Here is a 24,753-nt window from a genome sequence, read left to right as displayed (position 1 = left end):
GCATATAAATTTAAAGTGATACGAGTGCGAGGCATCAGAAGGAAATGAGAATATTTTAGAAAGAGATCTTTCTAGCACTGACTACAGATTGGATTCAAAAAGGTGATGATGTATTGAACTGGGATGAAAATTTGAGTAATAAACTAGAATTACTTTCAAGGTAATGGATGGGGAGATCATCAGTTCATCATGATTGGTACAAGCATGAGATTCTCATGTTTCCAACTAGAAAAGTAGTAGTAACTTCTTATCGCATAGTATGATAATTTCATTAATCTATGCCATGCCTATTACGTGATGTTGAGGGTTTCAAGACTTGCTTTTGGAGTTGTGTAGGCATTAAATTAGTGACAATCTTAAACTAAAAAAATATTGATGGAAAAATGAACAATATGATCTTTATATGTACCCTTGAGTAGTCCTCTATTTACAAAGGTGAACAAATGCATAATAGATAATGATACAAGCTTTTTACAATATATGAATTATAGTCAGTTACAAAAGATGGTATATTAATCTATTTAAGGTCAGATAGATCATCTGGAAAAGGCATCATATCAAGTTAAATAAGATAAGAGGACAAACATGGAAGATAACCATGAGACTAACAAAAAAGATAACAATGTGAGTCGGTCTTAGATTGCTTTCTTTAACACAAAGTTCTGCTTGCTAAGCTAAACTTAAGTGCCAACATAAGTGCTAGTTATGCTGGATGTGCATCTGTCTTCATGGACAATCCAAAGACCCACAACCAAAGGCCTTGATCCAAAAGTTAGATGAGTAAACTCTGCATCCATAATTCCATATAGAGGCGATTCTATTGCTTGTAATTGCCTAAGGTCCAACAATGGTGTAAATCATGTTAGAGACGTTTTGATCTGCTATCCTTGTGTGTCAACTGGCCTACAACAAATATTTATCCTTAAGGAAAAAAAAAAAAAAAAACTCAAAATCTTTATCTTGCCCTTTCTGCCTTTCTTTTTGAAACACAAAAGTTCAAAAATTTTTGAGAGCTCAATCATTTTCAAGTAAGTGTTAGAAGGAGAAAAGAAAGGATACAAAGTGATAGGAAGAACAAATAAAGAAATTAGAAAATTCTATCCAAAGTAGAAATTTCTGATTCTGAAACTGAGTGATTTTTCCGGATTTGACTGCATTAAAAGTCCCAGTAGTCTAAAAATAAAAATTCATAATTACAAAAGAAAGTAGCAAAATTGAGGTAATATTATCATTTTATAGTATGCCCAAGCAAACCCTAATTGGTCCTTGTCATTTAAGATATTTTGTAGATATTTCATATTGCATTATGTTTTCATCATTTCCTTCTATAAAAGTTAAATTGGAACAATGAAAGGGCTAACCCTATTTATGAGAGAGAAACATATCTAATTTTCTTAATGAAGTAGGAGAGGGAGAAATGTAATGACGATGAGATGGATTTCTCCAAACGGAATTCGGGGCAAATTGGAACCATTAACTCTCGCTCTTTGATAGACATCTTTCGGTTCTCGGTCTCATCCGACGAACAACTTTAGGTCAATCCATCAAATTGATTCATGAAGACAGTCAATCTCAATGTGCTGGTGAAGCAAATCATTCCAATCCATCCACGAAGATTAATGAAGGAAGATTAGTATTTTATCCGAGATTTTATTTTGCTACATAGATGTTTCATATAACAACAACAAAGTAAACTAAAGATGGATAAAACATAACAAACAAAATTAGCTAGAGATAGGCCGCCGAGTTAATGTTGCCTAAGTGATGTTATAACTCTAAACTTTTTTGTTGAAAAGTATCAATAATTCGCCATATCACAACCCTCTTAAAAACAATATTATCTTTGTATTCTTGATTATTCCTCTTCCATTAATTTTTTAAAATATGTATGCCAACCTAAGTCAAAATACACCATCAGATGTTGGTTTTATTTAAGACTAGTTTATAATTATATTCTTTTACCATCTATCTATTTTACTTGTAATAATATAAGGACCATATAAAGGTGCCAACTACCTTGTTGTTAAAGTTTCTTGACAGTTGTATTAAGTCATGGAGGTGGATTTGGCTCTCGTTTAGTTTGGAATGGAATTAGAGGTATCTAAACTGAAAAAGAGGTATCTAAACTTTGTATAAAAATCCCATATATTACTTAATTAAAATAACAAAAATAGAATATTCATACATTAGGTGGTTAATTAGAGTTGATACATTGGTAAGCAGAAATAAAACATACTAAAGCTATTACAGAGGCTACAATAACAATACTACCACTATGGTAATGAAGGTTGGATGGCATTTAAATTCATATTGAGATGAGTATAGCAAAGATTATGTATGATATGGTTGAGCCAAGCAATAAAGGTTGCATGACACATGCCTTTTGGAAAGACCCTAGTTGTATTAGACCGTCAAATGATTGAGTTAGCATCGAATCTAACTCTTTGCAATAATTTAAAAGCACCCATCCTACTTATATCAAAGTTCTAAATGATGTATTGTAGCATTATAACATACCAATATTGAAACCTTTATTGATCGTATTCTGTAACAATTGAAATGATCATTATTTGCTTTAAACTGGTATTTCAAAATTTATACTAGAAGTCTAGAATAATCATTATTGCAATAAATATTCTAGAAATGATTTGGTCAAAAATAAAGGACAATAATGGAAAAGTTATGGTGTCATCTTTTCATTCATTTTTGGATAAAATATATATTTGCTATCATACAATCAATTTTGAAGAGGAATTTGATCAAAAAATAGTATTTGATTTTGAGAAGAGGTACAAGTGAAAACAATATCTATTAAATGTATTATAATATATATTATAATGGTAAATGATGCATTAAAATGTAAGGAAATTCTGTGGGATGGAGGTATTCTGCTTTCTCCATAGAACAGTGTGCTCTCCTGTCTTACCCCATCCTAACGGCAGTCTCGATCATGTATCCCGATAATTTTTCCTATCTTTCTTTCCTTCTTTTGTTCTTTCTTTTTCTTCTACCTGTACTTTATTCTTTTCTTTCTTTTTCTTTCTTTTTATTTTTGAGAAGAGGTACAAGTAAAAATAATATCTATTAAATGCATTATAATAGATATTATAATGGTAAATGATGCATTAAAATGTAATATTTTAAATTCTGTAGGATGGATGTATTCTGCTTTCTCCATGGAACAGTGTGCTCCTCTGTCTTACCCCATCTTAACGGCAGTCTCAATCATGTGTCCCGATAAATATTTCTATCTCTCTTTCCTTCTTTTGTCCTTTCTTTTTCTTCTTTCTGTATTTTATTCCTTTCTTTCCTTTTCTTTTTTTTTATTTTTTAGAAGAGGTACAAGTGAAAACAATATCTATTAAATGCATTATAATAGATATTATAATGGTAAATAATGCATTAAAATGTAAGGTTTTAAATCCTGTGGGATAGAGATATTCTGGTTTCTCCATGGAATAGTATGCTCCCCTGTTTTTTCCATCTTAGCGGCAGTCTCGATCATATATCCCGATAAATATTTCTATCTCTCTTTCCTTCTTTTGTTTTTTCTTTTTCTTCTTTTTGTGCTTTATTCCTTTCTTCTTCTTTTTTTAATTTTCTTGCTTTTTTTATTTTGTATTTCTTTTTCTTTTTATTTTTTTATTTTTGAATTCTTTTTTTTATTTTTTTATTTTTCTTTCTACTTCTCTTTCTGGATAGGTTTCGGAGTTCTGACTCCATCTTAGTTTTATTTTTTAAAGAAATAGGATGGAATGGCCGGAATACATTTTGTCTTGTCGAAACGTAAAATTTTGTTGAAATGTTTAATACCTATCTTTATTTTTCTCATACATACATACATACATACATACATACATATATATATATATATATACACACACACATATATACATATATATATACTTGTATATATATATATATATGTATATATGTGTGTGTATATATATATATGTGTATATATGTATGTATGTATGTATGTATGTATGTATGTATGTATGTATGTGTATGTATGATTCTGTCAGCAGGTTGCAGACAAAAAAAAGAAAAATAAAATATCTAGTCCCCGTCGGAAGGAGAAGAAATTATTAGTTGAACCGTTTCTGAACGGAGAGGTAGAGCAGCTCAACGGAAAAGCGCGGCCGGCAGTGAGCTGTAAAACTTGCAAGCAAAAGTTGAAGGAAGCGCTTTTCGAACTTTCTTTTGCAAAGCAAAGGCAGAGAGAAGCCACTCACCGGAGCAGTACGTCACAGCCCGGGAAAGGAAAAAAACGGAGCAGTTCCACAAGGGAGAGGGAACAGAAGTTATTCTCGTGAGAAACGCGTTTCCCCAAAGCCGTCGCACGCGGGGGGCATGTGGGACAGGAATGCCACGTGGCGGCAGCCTAGCCGCACTCAGACTTTGGAAACGGGGCCCACTAGAAGTTTTTATTTCTTTCTTTTTCTCCGATTCTAAAGTTCTCTCCGTCCCATATCCTCCTTCTCTGACCAAATTTATCTAACTCCTTTCTTCCCCCTTATTCTTTTCTTGACTCTTTCCTTCGTATTTGATTGTTTCTTTCTCCTTCTCGTTCCTACCACCCCTTTTTCTCCAAATCTGATGCTCGGCGGATTATTTAACAAAAAAGAGTAGCGTTTTCTTCTGAGTTCTGTTTGGTATATCTTTTGTAAGAAATCGCGATTTCTTGGCAAGATTTTTGGAGGTCGAATTTTCTTGGTGGTAAAGTTGGGCCGGATGGAGGAATTGAAGAACTGGGTTGGTGGCCTGCAACAGCGTCGTGTGGTAAAGAAACCTTCTTTTTTAATGTCTCGTTGTGTCGGCTCTCTCTTTAATTCGTAGGTTTTTGGAATCGGCGTTAACTCCGGCAGGTTGGGAAGGTGGAGGAGATCTCCCATCTGGGCCGAATTTCGTCTGCGGTGCGGCAGATTGAGGTGAAGTTTCTTTGCCTTTCTAGGGTTAGAGTTTGCAGGGGATGGAGTTTCTGGGTTCTGGAACGTGTTTGTGGTTATGAAGTGTTTCTGGGGTTCCAGGATTCTGGGTTTTAGGGTTGAAATTGGTGGGTTTTAAGGGTCAGGCGTTTGGATTCTTTTTCTTTCTCTTTGTTTTTTGTGGAGTTTGGGGAAGCAACGCTATCATCTGTTTTGAAATTTATTCCATGGAGAATTTTCTAGTGCAAGTTTAGCATTATTGGTCCTCGTTCCAGTTTCTTTCATTTGGAGGTTTCTTCTGGTAGTTGATTTTTGGAGGAGCAAGGGTTAATTGTTCACTGCTGCGTTGATTTTCTCCTCGTTCTTCTTTCTTTCTTTCCACACGCCCCCTCACCTTCTAAATTATGTGGGTCAGGACATGTTTGCAAATCTGATTATTATTTTTGTGCTTTTTGGTGCATGGAGGAGTAGAATTCGTAGGGTTTTGTGTGGGATCTGTTGAGGTGATGGGGCAGGTTTTGAAGGGAACAGATTTGGTAATTTGTTGTTGGTCCATGCATCTCTGTACTGCTTATGATTTGTATGAGTTCAGAATTCAATGATTTTATTCTTCTCATCTTGGGATAACTTTATTGGGCTTGGAAAAAATTATTTTCTTTCTTTTCCTTTTCTTTCCTCGAAGAGCGGGGTGATATATTTTGTGGAAGGGTAATTTCTGCAGGAACAAGAATTCGGTGTTCTCTTTTAGTTGTTTTGGTGTCCAACACTGAAACTTGGCAACTTCCTTGTTAGTCCTTGCTCCTTAGGATGCGATATCTAAAGCTTTTAATTTTTCAACAATTGTTTTCTCGTTAACTTCAGTATATTCAACCTTTGGTTCCCTATTGAATTCTCTGATTGTTATGTTAGCTGTTCTTTTCTCATGTTACAGAGGTATTTCTGATATCAGACAGCTGGGGTATAATGGTGAAATGAGTGTTGTTTATGACTAAGCAGCATGCATGGTAGGAAATGGAAGAAGGGACAGGCAATCTCCAGTAGATTAATTCCACACAACAAAATGAAGTGCTTGTGTTCTGGGGAACAACTGAAAGTGGATGAAATGATTCAGTCGTCTGAGTCTGTCGCTACCAAGGATCGCTCAGCCAGTGGGTATTCTTCTCAAAATGGTGAGGGTGAGCAGAGGCTTGACACTAGCAACATTGAAGAAGCTGAATCTTCTCTCCGTGAGGGTGTACGTCTGAATTATGAGGTTGGTCTTTCCTTGTGGTTTTCTTTTTTAACCTTTGCTGTTATGGAACTTCATGGGGAACGGGCAATTTATGCTGACAACTTATGGTGCAGAAACAATGGCTTTGCTGTTACCTTTAGTAGTTTTATTATACATTATATGGTTTCTGTTGAATCCACATAGTTAACTGTCTTAAGAAGCAAGACTCTCATAACATTCAGGAGTCTCTATATATAGTGTTTTGTTGAGTACTCAGCAAACTATGGCTTTTCATTTCTAGACAGTTATATCTGGCATGGATTAGTTTTTTTCATCATTCATCTTTAGTTACAGAACTGTAGTAAAAGATGCACAATTTGATTATTAGTCAGCTCTGTTTACACAAATCCTAGCAGAGCCTCTATTCCTGTCCTTATTTCCTATTTTGCTATCCTCTTTGGCCTTAAGCGCATAAAATACTTTTTAGGATCTATATTTCAGTTACTGAAAAGAAACATATCCTTTCTGTGGTGCTTTTACAAAAATGTTCTACTTGTAGTTGAATTTGTAGAATCATTATTTGAGAATACTATAATTAATACATTATTTTTTTTTTGTATGATAGAATTTTGTGTCTTTTAATTCTAAGGTCATGTCCTCCAGTGATGCTTCCATAAATTTGTATTGACATCGATATTCATTATTGTGCATATCTGTATGAAATCTTAGAATTTGTTTCCTGTTGGAAAAGGAGTGAGCAGGGGTGCTGCTGCATGTTTCATCTGTTCTGATATATTGGCTAGGATGGATTTCTGCTAAATTAGCTCTCTCGAAATTAAACATGAGCAAATAAGTTCACTGAGATTTACCCTTCTTCTTTTGATTGGTCCTTTTTTTTGGGATTGATGTTGTTATCTAAACACTATGGTTTTAACTGCCCATCTTTTAGAGATAGGACCTCGTGCTTTTACTGAAGCTTGCATACATAGATCACTTGTTTGTATAAGCATTTAAATGTTGAGCAATGAAACAACAGATTCTAGATAGATATCCTTTTCAGAACCATATGGAGTTGTGAAATACAGACACCACGGCCATGCAGATGACTGTGATCAATAGGATTTCACCATGCACATCATTTAGGTGCATGGCTTCTGCACTGTCCCTGTTAGTGAAACTCATCTAACTTGATATTTTGCAGGAAGCTAGAGCATTGCTTGGAAGATTAGAATATCAGAGAGGAAATACAGAAGCTGCACTTCGTGTATTTGATGGAATAGACATAGCTGCAATAGCCCCTAAGATGAAAATATCCATTTCTAAAAGAACAGAACGTCGCAAGTTTCGTTCACACTGGGATGTGCCACTGATGTCGAAACATGCTGTTAGTCTGCTTGTTGAAGCAATATACCTTAAAGCAAGAGCACTGCAAGATCTTGGCAGGTTTAAAGGTATAAGCACATTAATTTTTGAGCAGGTTAATATGCATTACTATGCTCAATTTAATCTTTAGCCTGAAGTTCCTTAGCCTTTTTGTTTTTAATCAAGGAGGGCCAGCTGGATCAGTAATACGATTTATATTGCTTCCATTAATGAATCTTGGAACCGGAACCTCTTCCAATAAATGCCACTGAGTAGTGCAGGGCCAAATTGGCGGACCAGAGTCACTTTGACCATTCCATACACTTTTTGAATTATATTTTTAATATTTCAATGATCTAAATCCACATCAAATCTGTCATTAGTTTTAGTTTTATATCAAGTAAGGACTGGCCCTTGTGATGGTTCTGTTTCCCTTTTAGATTCTCTAGCTTTAATCTAGATGTTCTCTGGCCCCTTTTACTCTTTTTACTCTCAATATGTGTTTCCATTTCCACTCTTATGTATTGGTTGGCCAAGCCACCCCCAGGTTAGGTATATATTCCTAGATCATATTCCTTTTTTTGTTATAATAAGAAAGTTGTATAATGCCAAGTATTCACGGCACTCATTAGAATTACAATGTCAGCAGCACATGTAATTGAACTGTTGGAGTATGACCTGTCTATTTTCTGTTATTTGCAAATATCCTGTGTATACATTATGGATTTAAATATTTATATTCTTTGTACCTTATCATTAGAATGAAGGCAATACAGGTTTCTTGCCATTTATGTTAAGGTGATGCAAAAAATCAAGGACAATTGACAGATATTATAAACAGGGGTGGAACCAGAATTTTTAGGGGGGGGGGGGTGCAAAAATATTGATATATCAAATCAAAAACCCAGTAATCAACCTGTTTGTCAAAAAGTTTAACGACATCATGAATAATCTCAATGAAGCAGGATTATTAAAACATTGACAATCAATGAAACCATTAAGTCTCATAATTTATTTAAAGATGTATTTGATTTATAAAATAAAATTTCTATCTTTATTACATTTTACATGTGATTGAAAATGGAGTGTATCATAGCATTATGTGGGCGAGAGGAAGAGGATGATTTGAGGAGCTCCCTTTGATTTTGAATTCTAACAAAGGAAGCAAAAAATTAAGAAGAGACAATATTTGAAGTTTGGTTTGTATCTTAGCCTATTATGTAAACTATAGATGGTGCTGCTTCCTTTTCTTTGTCTATAAAAGAGGTGGAGGAGGATTTGCCCTTTTTTTAAAAAAAATAATTTTGAATGAGAGGACAATGAAACCATGAGAGAGGAGCATCCAGGTTTGTGATTTTATTATTTGATGCATATGGTTCTGAGAAAGGAGCATTTGATGTATAGCTTTGAACCAACTGACTAGCGTTACTTCACTAGTTTTAATAAAGGGACTACTAATTTACTTAGAACTCATATTTTTAACTTGCTTGAGATTAAGTAAGAGCGGTGTACTTATTAAAAGAATGGTCGTACTCTATGAGAGAACAAGGCATGGAGACTAGAGACATTTAGAGGGAGACATGGGACGATAGGCTGAAGTGGGTTTTTGATTTGGTATTGGATTAACTAGTAAGAAAATTCTCCCTCTCTCTCTCTCTATGGATTAGATAAGTTTCCAAGATTTTAGAGAAGATAAAATTATAAATAACTCAACTAGTTAAGAGACTAATTAGGTAATTATTTAGATGCCAGCTTTTATTTGAAGCAAAATTTTAGGGCAGGGGGCCTGGTTTAATTACGATATAACTGTGGTTGATCTTATTTGAAGGGTGCCACCTATTAAACTATAAAAGAAATCCCCATGGGTGTGTTTTGGGGTTTTTTTTTTTTTTGGGGGGGGGGGGGGGGGGTGCGGGTGCCTGGTCCCCTTGGTTCTGCCCTTGATTATTGAAGGCGTACTCAGTTCTATTCTAGAAAGGTCAATCATTTGAGATGTGTTATCTCTAAGGCAGTTAACAGGGAAACTTCAAAAAAAGGAAAGCACATATACATAGTTTTTTCATCTTAGGTAAAGTATATATCATGACTTCTGGAAAAGTTAATTTGATGGATATAATATACAAGATTCTTTTATAGACATCCTGACATGTACTAGGGAGCTATGAAATTATTAGAAGTACCAAGTTTCTAATTGCAGCAGTCTACACTAAGGGTTGACGGTATATCCTCTAAAATCTTGTCCTTGATTTCTGATATTTCAGAATATGCTGCATTTTGCGTCTCACTGTCTGAATGGTGTTGATCTTTGCATTGAAAACATTGGAATGCTGAACAGGAAAGTTGAAGGAACATGGTTCTAAAAAAATAATCAAACCAATAATGAAGTATTTGGGGTATGTGTCTTCTCAAATACAAATGAAAATGGTCATGAGGTCAGAATTATAGCCATAGAATACACTAGAGTGAAATCATCTTTATCTTGGTTAGATAGAAAATCTTCTAGTCTTTACCACTGCTTGATTGGTTTTGGTCATACCATCTCTACCTTGTCTTTGAACTTGCTCGCTCTTCTAATAGTGGGCACTGCTATAGAAGCACGGGACTCATTAGCTGATAAGTGCAACCCATTTCTCGGAGATGCGCAAAGGTGTTGCTATTAAAATAGTAAAAATCATTGAACCTACTTAGAATCCCTTCATGTGTGTGACTATTAAAAGTCGATCATAGCTTTTCATGTTAAATCATGCCATCAATCTTAGCTTCTCATGCTGCCACAATTTGAGCCGTTTTATGTGCCAATTTGTAGCTAAGAGCAACGGGATGACCTAGATAATCTGATGGATAGATGGAGTGGTGTGCTTTAGAGTGCTTTATGTGGGTTTGCATGGTCAAGCTTAAGAAGTAAATATTAAAATGTGTAATATGTGGCTAATCTTATTTGATTATCGTTTTGCAGAAGCTGCTCAAACATGCAACATTATTCTGGATACTGTGGAATCTGCATCACCTGAAGGCCTACCTGAGAACTTTACTACTGACTGTAAATTACAGGAGACAGTGTGCAAGGCAGTTGAGTTGCTCCCAGAGCTATGGAAGCTGGCTGGCTTCTCCCATGAAGGCATCTTGTCATACCGGAGGGCCCTTCTTAGTCACTGGAGCCTTGATGCTGAGTCTGTTGCAAAGATACAAAAAGAATTTGCTATTTTTCTTCTTTATGGAGGTTGTGATGCAAGTCCTCCTAACCTCCGGTCCCAAATGGATGGTTCGTTTATACCTAGAAACAATATAGAAGAGGCTATTCTTCTATTGATGATTCTCCTGAGGAAGTTTAGTCTCAAGAGGATTGAGTGGGACCCATCTATCATTGATCATCTCATTTTTGCTCTATCTGTATCTGGGCAGCTAAATTCTCTAGCCAGTCAGATTGAAGAGTTATTACCTGGTGTCTTGGATAGGAAAGAACGGTATTATACCCTTGCATTATGTTACTTAGGGGAAGATGATAATTTAACTGCTTTGAATCTACTGAAAAAGTTATTGAGCGCCATGGAGGACCCAAACTGTGTTAAAGCATTATTGCTAGCTTCAAAGGTTTGTGGGGGGAACAGTGCTTATGCAGAAGAAGGTGTTTCTTTTGCACGCAGGGCACTTTCTAATTTGGATAGAGGTTGTGACCAAATGGAAAGTGTTGCCAATTGTCTACTAGGTATTTCTCTTTCATCTCAGGCTAGATCTTCTGCCTCTGATTCAGAGAGAGCTTCAAGGCAGAATGAAGCGCTTGAGGTTTTGGAAAAGGCTGAACGAATGATGCTTGGAAAAGATCATAGGATCTTATTTAATCTCAGCCTAGAAAATGCTGAGCAGAGGAAGTTGGATGCAGCACTTCGTTATGCAAAGCAGCTTTTGAAATTAGAGGCTGGCTCAAATGTCAAGGGATGGATTCTATTAGCTCGAATATTTTCTGCTCAAAAGAGGTTTGTTGATGCTGAGACTATAGTGAATGCTGCCCTGGATCAGACTGGAAAGTGGAGCCAGGGAGAACTATTGAGAAGTAAAGCTAAAGTCCAGATTGCACAGGGGAAACTGAAGAATGCAGTTGACACGTACACTCATCTTCTTGCCACTATTCAACTTCGGACCAAAATCTCTAGTGTTGGGATAAAGTCTTCAAAGGTTGTACAGTACCAAGTTCTTTCTCTGGAGCCTGTTATGAAGTTGTTCTGCAAAATACTTACTCATATTTCATTAAGTGGCCTTTTGATCTAATAAAATATACTCAATTTTCATTTAGCTAAAAATTATTTTACATGATATTGTTTTTGATACTTCATCACTATTCTCAGTATGTAACTGATGAATGTGGCTTAATGTAATGCCTTCTTTATTTGAATTTATGGATACTTTCTTTTATGCTTACTTTCCATGTCATTGGTGACAGGGTGGGAAATGTGACAGAAGTTTGGAAATAGAGACATGGCATGATCTAGCTAACATCTACATAAGCATGTCTCAATGGAGGGATGCAGAAGTTTGCCTTTCTAAATTAAAAAGTACTAGTCCATACTCTGCTTTTGGGTGGCATGCCACAGGTAATTTGACTATTGCTTTTTCACTTCTTAATGCCTTTCTTGCATCATTTATATGAAGTTGCATGCTAGCTCAAGGTGCATGCTTTTGTATAGGCTGTGGTGTGATTAAGTATTTTTGGTGTGACTATTGCTGTTTCACTTCTTAAGGCCTTTCTTGCATCATTTATATGAAGTTGCATCCTAGCTCAAGGTGCACACTTTTATATAGGCTGTGGTGTGATTAAGTATTGAATTTTGAGGTTTTATTATTTTTGTAAGTCCTTCGTAGCTAGAATTGAGGGCAGGTGTGGGTGCGGGTGTGGATTCGGGGAAGCAGATAATTTGGAAATCCAATTAGTGAAGAAGCGCTTTAAAAGCAGGGGTGGGTTGGAATTCTCGGAAGATTCAGAAATAGGTGCATTCACCTATGTAGAAGATGTGGGCCATAGAATTATTGCATATAAAACCCTTCTTTTACATATTTACTAATTAAGACCTCCCTTAGCCCAGAAATTCTCCAATAGGACCCCAAGTTAAATTTCTGCCACCCAATATTGAGTATGTACTGCATTTTCTCCCATATATCTTCTCACTCAACCCTTTGGAGCTTACATGCACTGAGCTTCTCATGATCCAAAGTGTGGTCATCTTTAGGTTTGAGCTATAATTGAAATCTCAACTCTATTAGCAGTGGTGGAATTGAGGAGCTGACTAGTTCACTAGCTAGAAACTCCTAAGGGCTGAGTAAGGAGAGACATGGGAAAAAACACAGTAAATGTTTTGTTATGGCTAATGCAAAGTTAGCTTGGGGTCCTTCTGCAGAGTTTCTAATGTAAGGGGGGTGTCGATCTGCAAATATGTAAAAAAAGGGGCATTTATATGCAAATAACCCAAAAAATTAATAATGTTTCTTTACTATTAAATGACTGCAAAATTTAATAAGACTCCTTGAGTGATATGGTCCTGCTGGAATTGCCATCTTTTATAGGATATCAGGATTCTCGCAGAAACACAAGTGATGAGATTTTTGGCCTGTTAAGTTTACTTGGTTACAGAAGTCTAATTCTTTTTAATCTGCACGGAACTATAAGCTTCAATAGTGCTTCAAAGACTAAATGGAGATTGAAATTTGGTATATGTATAATTGCAAATTATGTGATAGGATTTTTGAAGAATGATTGTGTCACAAATGGATCCATGGGTGCAAACAAGTTTAATAGAATATCTAAAATGATGAGATTTTGTCTGATATGTTAAAATAAAGATATAATGCAAGTCAATGTTATCGCAATTATTGATGCTGCAAAAACTATGTAAATTTATTAAACAAGGTTGACATCCACCTCTTGGATTATGTATTTAGTTGCATAGAGGAAGTGTATTCAGTTGCATTTGTCTTATAATATCCCATGTGTTGAGATTTATACTATTATAGAGTAAATTCTGTGTGCATTTTGGGTGATTTAACATGCAATTACTGAAACTCGCACATAAAGTGCTAACATATGTTACTTTTCTAAGGAGACAACGGGTCTTTTTTCCTCTCTATGGGATTTGGGCCGGTCCACCCCAAAACCACTCCTAGGTATTTATGAATATAGGCCTAGCCCAGCCTGTAATCTTATGACTTTGTTGGTTATATTAGCGCAACCCACAAATTCCATAGAATTTCAGCCTAATTATCCAAACAAGCCTTTAGTCTCTGATTGTGCTTCGCACCCTGATATAGGTTTACTTGCTGGAATTAATAGTTAGACACAAGGTTCGGCGTCTCGGTACTGGACATCGTACCAGTACCGCACTAGTACAGTATCAGTACGAGATTTTTTTAGCGCTCCGAGTGTCGATACGCCGCTTATACCGGGTACTGGTATTGAACCGGTATGGTACGCTCCGTGCCATCCGGTTCGGGCCAGTACATCATTATCATGGTTAGACAGTTCCATAACTTATTTATTGAAATGATATTGCTTGTGTTCATGGTTTCTAAAAATTTTACACTTCTCTGCCCACCTGCAGTTGCATGCTAACTTGATTGCTGGTGGGTTGGGGGTGCAAAGTTGAGGAGGCTTAAAATAGGGTCATGCTTGACAATAAATGTTACATCCCATTAAACACTTGGAAGTGCATATTCATGTTCAATAAGAACTTATTTTTGTACGTTTGTTCCTCTAAATTTGTGTTACATAGACCGAATTTGTGCTCATTCCACTAAATTTTTGATAATGCTTTTGTTCACGGCCTCTAATCAATGATATGAAATCATTTCTCTCTGCCCACCTGCCGTCGCATGCTAACTTGATTGCTGGTGGGGTTGGAGGCCCAAAGTTGGGGAGGCTTAAAATAGGGTCATACTTGACAATAAATGTTACATCGCATTAAACACTTGGAAGTGCATATTCATGTTCAATAAGAACTTTTTCTGTACGTTTGTTTCTCTAAATTTGTGTTACATAGGCCGAACTTGTGCTCATTCCACTAAATTTTTGATGGTGCTTTTGTTCACGACCTCTAATCAATGATATGAAATCATCTCTCAAGAAAATAATATAATTTTTTTCTAAATGGATACTTGTGCCAGCTTTCTTGCACGTGTATATTTGGTTTATATTTGATTGATTAATGTCATATCACATTAAAAATTTAGAAGTTCATTTACATAATCTTTTTCTGTATCTGCTTGTTCCTTTAGATTTGTGTTAGACAAAAAAGATGGACCCTCAAAAAGTTATAAAGTATTAATTCTATGTTGTTTCCTATTCTTGTATTTAACCTTTTTGTAGTCAGCAAAAAATTCATGGTGCTGCTATTTTACTTGTATTATATGAGCCATGAGTGAAATTGATTTGTGATGCAATCCCAATTAGTGTATTTTCAAAGAAAAAAACCCGAAGGACTCCATAACACCAGCTGAATTTCTGGTTCTTTGCTTAAAGTATATGAATGGTTTGCTGTACAATACAAGAAGAAAGTTGCACTTACCTCAACATGCTATCCTATGAGCAGACATTTTGATGCCAGTAAATCTGCCTTTATCCTTTAATTTTGCTCACATCATTGATCCTGCTCGTCAAGAACATTATCAAATTTTCCTTTTTCACTTTGTTCTTTGCTTTTGTGTAAAATCTCTTCATTTCATGGTTAGAAATTACTGCTTTCAATGTTATGTGAAGCCCTAGTCTTATTTTAATCCCACTGATCATATCTCAGGGAAGCTATATGAAGCAAAAGGCCTGCTCAAAAAAGCTCTAGGAGCTTATACCAAAGCACTAGATTTAGAGCCCACCCATGTTGCAAGTTTGGTCTCTACAGCAACAGTTCTGAGACAGCTCGGCAATCGGCCAATGGCTGTTGTGAGAAGTTTCTTGACTGATGCATTGCAGCTGGACAGAACTAACCACATTACCTGGTTTAATCTAGGTCTTCTTTATAAAGCTGAGGGTGGCAGATCAGTACTTGAGGCCGCTGAGTGTTTTCAGGCTGCTGCTCTTCTTGAAGAGACTGCACCAGTCGAGCCATTCAGATGACATCTTTATCTAATGGAGGAATTTTATCCTGTAAGCTATTGTACAGCTACAAGGGTACATTCATTTTCTAGAAAATACTATCATATTGCAGTTCAGAGATTGTGGCTTTCTGGAAAGATTACAGCATATCAACACTGTGAGAGTACTTAAACATTGTGGGATTTCATTGTTCACAGGTGTTTGCATTTTCTGAAATAAAAAAGGCATTTTTTGCGGTTTAACAAACGAGATGTCTTATTCTTATGTCAGTAGGTGATAATTGAAGTTTGATTCAGAAAGGAGAACTGAACTAAAGATGATGAACTCAAGAAAAATAGGTTCTCAATTCAGGCTGAGTGGTAGTTTTGTTGATAATGGGTGGTGAAACAAAGTGAGATACAAAGAAATATAATACTGGAAACTCTGAATATTAATAACTGGATACTCTTGAAAATGAAGAGTTGCTTGCCTCTTTCAGGATGCACCAATTGGACTTATATATATGTAAACCATTTGAATTTGAACTTCCAACTTCTAAAGCATCAAACTAATTATTTTCTTTTAATGTAAATTTAAAAATGTCATTGCTTGCTTATGTTAACTAGCAGATACTCATGCTTATGTCCAGAAATAGTCTTCTCTTTTACTTTTTTTATGTTTTCATTAGCCTCCACACGCACCATGTCACATGGACCCATTATTAAGCATCTAGTTGCATGAATCTTGGAAAAGCCAATTGCTGAGCTCATCATGCTTTTGTTTCATGCAATAAACCTGGATAGAAAGTTTAACATGGGTAAGGTTGTCCATCTTTAGTGTCCTAACAATTAATATTTTGTTACTCATTCAAGTAATATCATTTTACTCGAACAAACACCATCATGCCCTGGACCCATCATAATTTCATTGAACTCATCATTCATTTCATCACTGAATGTGGATTGTCTATAGATATTAGAACTTGGAAAAATACTTTCTCATATTAAATTGAGTTATAGCCTTAAAGGCTACACATGGTTGTTCTCAATTCGATTTGGACAAAAAGAAAGTACATTTGAGACTATAGGGGATTTTTCTTTATGCTTGGTGATCCGCAGATATGTTACTACCTTATTGGCTTCCACAAAAGAGAGTTGGAAAGGCAACTAGAATTTTCTTGGGTATGTTAGTTCACTAAAAAAGTGTGGGCATAATCCCAAAGCAGCTTGATTTTCTCAAAAAGAGAAAGGTAAGGCTTGCTTTTGTATATAGAGAGAATTAGGAATCTGCTTCTCTGGAAATCTCGATTTGATGTCTAATTGTACCCTCCTGCAGCTGTTTATACCCCAATGCAAATACTTCCATTTATCTTTTAGGTGATCATCACTTGCTCTGAGTGCAAGACATGAATGCATCAACCTCTAAATGGGCCTTTTCTAAATATTTATTTTCTTTTTGACTTTTAATTCTCTTAAATACTATCAAAAATATTAAGATTATGGGACGACTGATTGAGATTTGAACTGTCAACTTGTAAAAATGTGATGATTGATATTAACGGAATCATGGACTGGCGTACCGCCCGATATAGGGCGTATCATACTATACCGGAAGAAAATTGGTACGAAACTTAACTTTAAGTCGGTACAAGCCCCGTACTAAGGTGTATCGACCTGTACTGAGGCATACCGAGTTGTGTACCGGTCTGTATTGAGGCGTATCAATCCGTACCGAGTTATACCGAGATAAAAAAATGAGAAAAATGGTTAGAGAGCTATTTCGGTACAAAGGTGTACCATATCGAGATTGTTGACCTTGGATGGGATGTTGGTGATGATGCTTTCAAGATTTGTTTGGGTACTTAAAACTATTCATCTTATAATTCTAGCTGGTAGCTGAGTTGCATCTTGGGGGTTGCTTCTTGGTGATTTCTTCATGATTCGCATATGTAGAAAATCCTTGGTGCTATTATCATGAACAAACATTGGATGAAGGAAAAGATTGGTTCTTTTTCTTCTTATACCGCCTTGCATTGCAGAGGTGTGTGTAGAATCGATATTATGCTTCTAGGGATGTAGGTCATAAGTGGGAGGAAGAGGTAGTGGTGGTTGGGTGATGGCTTAGGTGGTGGTGAGTGATGTGGCCAAGGAGGAGATTGGTGGTGGTGGTGATACAGTTAGGTAGTGTTGCTAAGATGGGTGTTGGAGGAGGAGGTGGTGGCCTGCGGATGTGATGTGACCATGGTGGGATGGGGAGAGGGAAAGGTAGACATGAAGGAGTAGAGGTGGGCGGTGGTAGTGGTGGTCAGGTGATGGCAGCTGGGTAAGGATGAGGGAGGCGGAGGGGCCACTGATGGAGGTTGACCTCAGGTGGCAGCAGCACGTGCACGAGAGAGGGAGAGAGAGGTCTTTGGTAGCAGTGATAATGGTGAAGGTTTGGCTGCCTTGGATGCTAGATGTGCCCTAGAAAGAGAAGGGAACAAAACTTAGCTGCTTGGTGAGTAGAAGAAAGAAAAGAAAAGGGGTGTAAGGCTCAACACTGTCTACCATCAGTTTTTTTTTTCCATACATTCTCAGTCCTCCAGGATGTAGGCTAATCCTACCTTATGCCCCTATTTAAATAGTCCATAGTGGGTTGCGCTAGTGATGTAAGTACTCATTTTTCTTCGTGGTATATGACTTGGGTTGGGCTATATTTCATTTGAGATGGATTTGTATACAAAATTATTATTGTTGACTTTGTATTATCGTGGGTGGTATCCCACGGTAGCATATTTGTATTATGTTTTGAATTTGGGGTGTGTTATATCCCTATGGACGAACCTAGGCCATGACCCATGTGGATTAGAAATACTACAACACGTGATATTTGAGCAACCACGAGCTAATCATGGTATTTGTGATTGGGTTTAGACCTTTAATTTAGCAAGGATGTCAGGGCTTAAATAGAGATAGTATGTGAGGACCCATACAAGAATGTGTTTAGTCCCACAATGACTATGCACTGGATAGATCTTGGGTATCTATACATGGCCGAGAATCTTAAATAACACCTTTTAGGTAGTCTTTTTGGGCAAGATTCTTGGTTGTTACAGAAGGCTTAGACTTAAGATTGATCTGTCAAATAAATAAAAGGATATAATAAGATCATGTGAGGATGAAAGTTACTAATCTTATAGATGCAAGATTTCGGATTTTTAATTTTTGGCATCGTTTTGACATAACTAATATCAATATTTTTTGTGGAGCAAACATAATCAGTAATTTTACTCCTTAAGTTGTATGGTTCAACAATAGTTTCTTGTTTGTTAAGGTGCATCCATGTTCTGCAAGGTAAACAAATGGCAGCAGTTTCAATCAATACTGTGATGGTTTGTGGGATCCTAGCCTATAGACAATCTATTAAGTGAAAATACATAGTTTATTGTTGGTTGATTGCTGTTGGAGATAATTGGACCACAATATCTGAATCAAGTTGGTTTTCTTATGTATTATTTAATATCAGAAAATCTTAGTTTATTGTAAACTCTAGGAAATAGAAATGACTTATTGCCTCATTTTTCTTTGTTTCGAATAGTAAAATATAAAAAATTGAATCACCTGGCATTTCCTTTTGAGTATACATAAGGATATCTAGAGATTTTTACAGCTTTATTAGTGTATGATTGCCAAATTATTTTGTTCTTCATGGCTTTCTTTTAATACTTCCCAACAAACGAATAGTTCTGTGAGCCCTGTCGAAACTTGTAGGTCTCACATGGGTACGTAAGGAAGACTGCTTTGATTAATCAGGAAACAAGTCACTAAACAAAGTGTTGAGCTTTTCAGCTCAATGTTTGTTTATATTAAGTGATGGAGGACGTTGGTAGCATCCATTGAAGACCTATAAAAGGCATCCTAAGACTGGTTCTAGTGCTCAGCCTTGATTTGGACTGTATTGGATGAGGTGGGGCTCTCTTGGAACCTTGCTTAGGGTCAATTAGCCATTATAGAATCTTAATTTTTTGTTTTTCAGTAGTATTATATTGATCGTTCAGTTTTATTAACATTTTCTTAGGTGTTTAGAGTTAGGGGTATTTTCTAGATTTTCTGGACATGAGCTGTCATATGGCTCATGGGCCACATGTTAATTTTATTCATGTTTTGGGGCTTTATTTATGGTCTTTAGTTGGGTTTTATTAGTCACATTTATAGATTTATTTTTTGGAGTTTAAGTCCTAGTAGAAGTAAGGGTATTAGAACTCTATAAATGAGGTTGTAATTTCTCATTATTAAAAAGAGGTGGTTAAAATTTCAGATGCAATTATGCTTTCTCTTAGAGTTCTGTGATGCAATTCTAACCTTAGATGTGATGCCTACAGGATTCTAGATGTGATGCCTAGAAATTCTCTCTTTTATTCTTTTTTTTTTAATGACAGCACCATAAAACCTCAAATTTAGATCTGATTTCATCCCCACTGAACCCTATCTACCAAAAGCAAGAAAACCCATTGTTACCCATCCATCAATTAGCCTTCAAATTCAGGAATCAAACAAAAATTTTATTCCCTTTTATTTACTTCCAGCTCACATAAAATCCTCAATACTTCATCTTTGTGTCTCTAGTTTGCACCCAATTTTTTTCCATCCGCATACCAACATAAACCCTAGCTTTTTACATAATTTCCCTACGCTTTTAGCCCAAAACAACCCGTTAAACATCCCTAATTTTTCCTAATCAAGGCTGTCCTACATCATTAAGTGGTGATCTCATCGATTGTACTTGTTGATAGATATCTCTTTGCAAAAACCTCTTCTGGGAGACTTGCTTGCAGGCTCTATATTCATAAAAAAAACGTATAAAGCTCCTTTGTCTACAAAGGAAAGAGATATAAAATCTTTCTTGTACTTCATCGGAAGTGATGTAGTTCACTCCAATATTGTTCACAGTGTGACTTAGAAGCATGAACCAAATTGAACTTGAACTCAAAATGTATATTAGCGACCATCTGCATTAATTGCATGGTGTGAGTAATAGAGGGAGTGGTATGAAAGATCTTCAAATACAAAGTTACAGATTTAGAGCTGGATGAGACACAAAGTGCAGCTTATTTTTCTATTATTTTATGCTGCTTCAATCACTTTATGGATTGGTAATTTCCATGGATTCTTCAGCATGCAGATTCAGATGCAAAGGATAGATCAATTTACAAGAGTTTTAGGTGAGAATTTGTTATCTGAATTATTTTTAGTATCGCTATACCTGAAAATTTCCATGAATAATGTGTATATGCTAAATTTCCTAATAAAATTATCATGGTAAAGCATGCAATGTCTCTTCTTGATGTATACTCATAATTAGGTTTTAGATAGGCCTCCAACTTGATTGTTTCTTGTTTTCAGAGACACCACGGTAGTTGACATCATTCGGTTGATAACAGGGGCTTTAATCTAAGAAAGAAAATAGAGCTAACATCTTGTTTCGATATATTCTTTGATGTTCGTAGTTTTTTTAATTTGGCATAGGATACCTTTGTGTTTTTGAAAAGATCTTTCTATAAAAAATGAAAGAAAGAAAGAGGATAGGAGTTTTCTAAGTTATGTAGAAATTAATGTATTACTCATGTAGAAATAAGAAATTTAAAAGTGCAAACTGTGAGTGAGAAGAGAACCAGAGGAACCATGGGAAAGTGGGCATTTCCATAAGCAAGCATCATAAGTTACCGTCATTCATATGTGGGTCAGATGGGAACCATGGGATTAAGGGTCAGTATTAATGGCAAATTCTGTATCTGGAAGCTAGCATTATGTTCTATTAAAGCTACTGTTCCTGTACGAGCAGTGGAATCAATAACAGTGAAAGTCATTTTGGAATCGCTGAATTGGGTAAAAGAAAAGAGGAGACTGAAAAAAAAATTTGAGAGTAGTGGGAGACTGAATAATTAAAAAGAAAAAAAAAGGTCTTTACCTTTGACTAGAAAAGGAAAGAGGAACTACTAAATTGGACCATCTTGACCCTAACCAATCCAACTCAAATCACCTTCTAGGCCATTTGTGACCTAGCTGTAGCAGGTTTGGACCACAGAGTCCATTGCTTTGAGCCAAGGTGCCAGGCCAGCATGTTGGATGATGTTATATATACCCTTCATGTTTCTGTTACTGGAATTCGGTAAACAAGATATTCACAGAGCCGTGGTTTCATTCACTTTATGTATATTTACCTAGGTCCCATGGGGGTAATACTTTGTTGAGTTTTATATTCAGGGCACCCACCCTTGAAATAAATTTATGCTTTCTCACTAATTTGGGGAACTATTATGCTGGTTTAACTTCCTCATCCTTGTTTATGATTTTACTCTATGCTGTAGTCTATAGATGTTCCTGGTAGACATTTGCTAATTGTTATAATTGAGTTCCAGAATGCTCATTCACAATAGTATTAATTTTGGCTTCACGAAATAATATTTGTCATGTCAATCAGCGAGTCTCTGTTTGGTTGCTGAGGAAGTGAAAGAACAGAAAGACGGATCTTTTCTATTCTTTAATACTGGAAAGAAAAATAAGGAGAAGAACAAAGAGATAATAATGAGCCAAAATTTTTCCAACTAGCCTAGTATTTTTCCATCGAAAGCTAATAACTTTGAGAGATCAACAAAGGCAAGTGGTTCAATGATGAGAACTTTCTCTACAACTCTGCAATGTCGTTTGAAATCAAACATGAGAAATTTTGATATGTTCTTTTCTTGCACTGATTTTGTTCCAGCTCGCTGCAACCAAACAGAGCCTAAGAGTGTAAAACATATATCTGCTGGTAGCCCGGCAAGAAATTGATCATGCTTGTAGAGAGTTTATAAAAGTGGGTTTCTGTATATATGCACTCCAAGATGGCAAGAGAAGCCCAAAAGGTAAGCTCCCATCTATTTTAAGAAAAACTTGACAGTAAGAAAAGTCTTTTTTTTCATACAAAGTGGTTTCTTGGTGGTTTAAACTATTTTGATGGATTAGCATGGAAATTTCTAGGAGAATATAATACACTATTGTGATACTCTGGGAGAACAATAACGTAAAGACCATACCAAGGAAAGCTAGTATTTTCATTAACTTTTTTAATTTTCATTGCAGCCTATTGCAGTTTTGTTTTTGAAGACCTGCTCATTGAAGAAATTTGCATGTTGTTGATTTATTTTGGATTTACTTTGCTTGTATCCTTGTATAAAATGATTCTCATTTCCTTTTTAGTATCCCTATCCCCTATTTCTGTATTTTTCTTATTCCTTACATCCACTTCCTTCAAACTTTTTCCTAACTGCAAATCTTTGTAGATATGAAGTAAAATTCCAGGTCTCCTTTGTGACTAAGAGGCAACTACATTATAGTACAAAAAGGCAAAAATGCATGCTATGTTCATCTTATTTATAGATTCCCTTCTTTTTTTTTTTCTGTGCTAGACGAAAGGGGAGAGAGGGGGGGGAGGGAAACCTCACCCGCGTAGCAGCCCCCACCTCCCTTCCATCAGAGAATGTTCGATGCGGGTAAAAATTTTGTTTATACCCTCCCCGATCCGTGGGTCACCCCATGTGTGAGTACGTCACCCTAGCGCCAGCTAGACCAGATAGCATTTCCACCGAGCGTGTCCAGGCGGAGGGCATCTGGTCCCCACATTTAATCGACGCCTGCGAGTTTCGAACCTGGACCGCGCCGATGGAAGAAAAGCCCTATTCTAACTGTGCTACCACCTTGGTGCTGAAACTTTTGCAAGTTCTGACTGCTACATATGGTGGTAGTATTAACAATAATGTTGTTGTAATTTATATGTAATTCATTTCATCATCTGTCATTCAGGAGCTGAGTTCAAAAGCACCGCCAACAGGGTGCCTGGTTTGGCCTTGATTGGTGCTTTTGAGTACCTACCAGTGCATCATCTTGTGGAATACTTGCCTGATCATTCTCTCAAATTGATACTCGAGGCACTCACTGTCAAGAAGAAAGGATGATTGCACTTGGGTAATTGTACTTGCTGAGAATAGCTTATGGCTTCATCTGTGATACTGAGAATAATTCAACATTTTCTGACACGGTATCAGCGTAGTTTGGTACGGTCCCAGTTTATTAAAGTTGATTCTGGCATCATAGTTGTAGTTGATATTGAAGGTCAGATGAATTTCGGCTTCTCAGCATTGAATGAGAAAATCCAATCCTGCATATTACGGTCCAATAATTGTTAATTAGCTTTCGTGTGATTCTTCATTTCACTTCTTGCACCCAAAGAAAAGATGGCTTTACTAAGAGATTCTGATTGCTTCTCAATGTCTCTCTACTTATGCCCTTAAATCCAACTCTTTCATTGCTGGTAAAGTGATCTACGTATTTCATGATCACAGGCTGAAAGCAGATCAATAGTACCTGGACCTGGAAAATAAGGGCGGAAGAGAGGTATTTCTTTCTTAACTTTTTGGTGTGATCAGAGTGATGATCAATGAGATAAATCAGCCCATGCAAGTTTTGAAGGATCCGGGTTGGCTATTAGCATTCAACCGGTCATTGTTTACCTGATTTATCTTGATAATTTTTTCCACAATATGATCTGCTGAATACATTATTTTCTATATCCTGCATCCTCCTAGCAGTTGTTATATTCCCTTAATATCTGTTTTGCTGGCCCCAGGCTTGCTGATCAAGTGGAAGGGAGCAAACCCAGATTCATAACAGGTTGACGGGTTTCTGTTATTCTTTGCATGATAACTAAAATGAGGGGACGACCTCAAATATCGAGTACAATGTGTTGCACAGAGTACGACGAAGAAGTCAATACGACTGTTGGAGAAACTTCTCCAAGATATAAATTTTATAATAACAAAGTCCGGTATATATGAGGCATGGAAGAGCCTATCGTGTGCGCTCCCAAGTGGAGTTTGGAAATTGGAATCCATTGTTTCAAACAGCCTGACTACTTACTGGTCCAGGAGAAATCCTGGCTTCTGAAAGAAAGGTTAGGGACATGGCCTGTGCAGATGGTACCAATATTTTTCTCTCTTGCTCTTCTTTATTTTTCCTTCAACACAAAAAAAGGGTAACCATGAGCCTGCCTGACTTGCAGGTTTGCAGATCTCACTGCACTTTTTAGCTTATTGTTTGAAACAATTGAAATGAAATGTTAAAAAGTCTATTGATTCTTGTTTGTGCTCGGGGTGGTAATTTTCTTTGCTTTAGCTAACTAAGTTT

The 24,753-nt window shown here is 36.3% G+C and overlaps 1 protein-coding gene across 14 annotated transcripts; it reads left to right on the top strand.

Moving 5' to 3' along the window:
* The first annotated feature begins 4,449 nt into the window (after window positions 1-4,449).
* On the top strand, window positions 4,450-24,709 carry LOC103716254 (protein NPGR2). 14 transcript variants are annotated; one of them, XR_015976759.2, is made up of 9 exons: window positions 4,450-4,931; window positions 5,860-6,180; window positions 7,340-7,589; window positions 10,457-11,673; window positions 11,939-12,089; window positions 20,707-20,753; window positions 22,013-22,188; window positions 22,295-23,964; window positions 24,197-24,709. XR_015976759.2 is itself a non-coding variant. In XM_039117012.3 (6 exons), the coding sequence occupies exons 2-6, from the start codon at window positions 5,926-5,928 to the stop codon at window positions 15,593-15,595; spliced, it is 2,190 nt and encodes a 729-aa protein (XP_038972940.3). In that variant the 5' UTR covers window positions 4,450-4,782; window positions 5,860-5,925; the 3' UTR covers window positions 15,596-15,820. The 14 variants fall into 14 exon arrangements, 2 of the variants coding, with proteins under 2 accessions (XP_038972940.3, XP_008802400.4); XR_015976756.2 differs by lacking the exon at window positions 22,013-22,188 and adding an exon at window positions 15,279-15,625 and having other exon boundaries at window positions 23,913-23,964; XR_015976754.2 differs by lacking the exon at window positions 22,013-22,188 and adding an exon at window positions 15,279-15,625.
* The last annotated feature ends 44 nt before the right edge of the window (window positions 24,710-24,753 follow it).

Source organism: Phoenix dactylifera, chromosome 3 (assembly GCF_051530095.1).
Source record: "Phoenix dactylifera cultivar Ajwa chromosome 3, Ajwa_hap1_PhDact_Kaust_v1.1, whole genome shotgun sequence".
Taxonomy (NCBI): Eukaryota; Viridiplantae; Streptophyta; class Magnoliopsida; order Arecales; family Arecaceae; genus Phoenix; species Phoenix dactylifera.
Note: the sequence above shows the minus strand (reverse complement) of the source record. Positions and strands in the feature narration are given on the sequence as shown.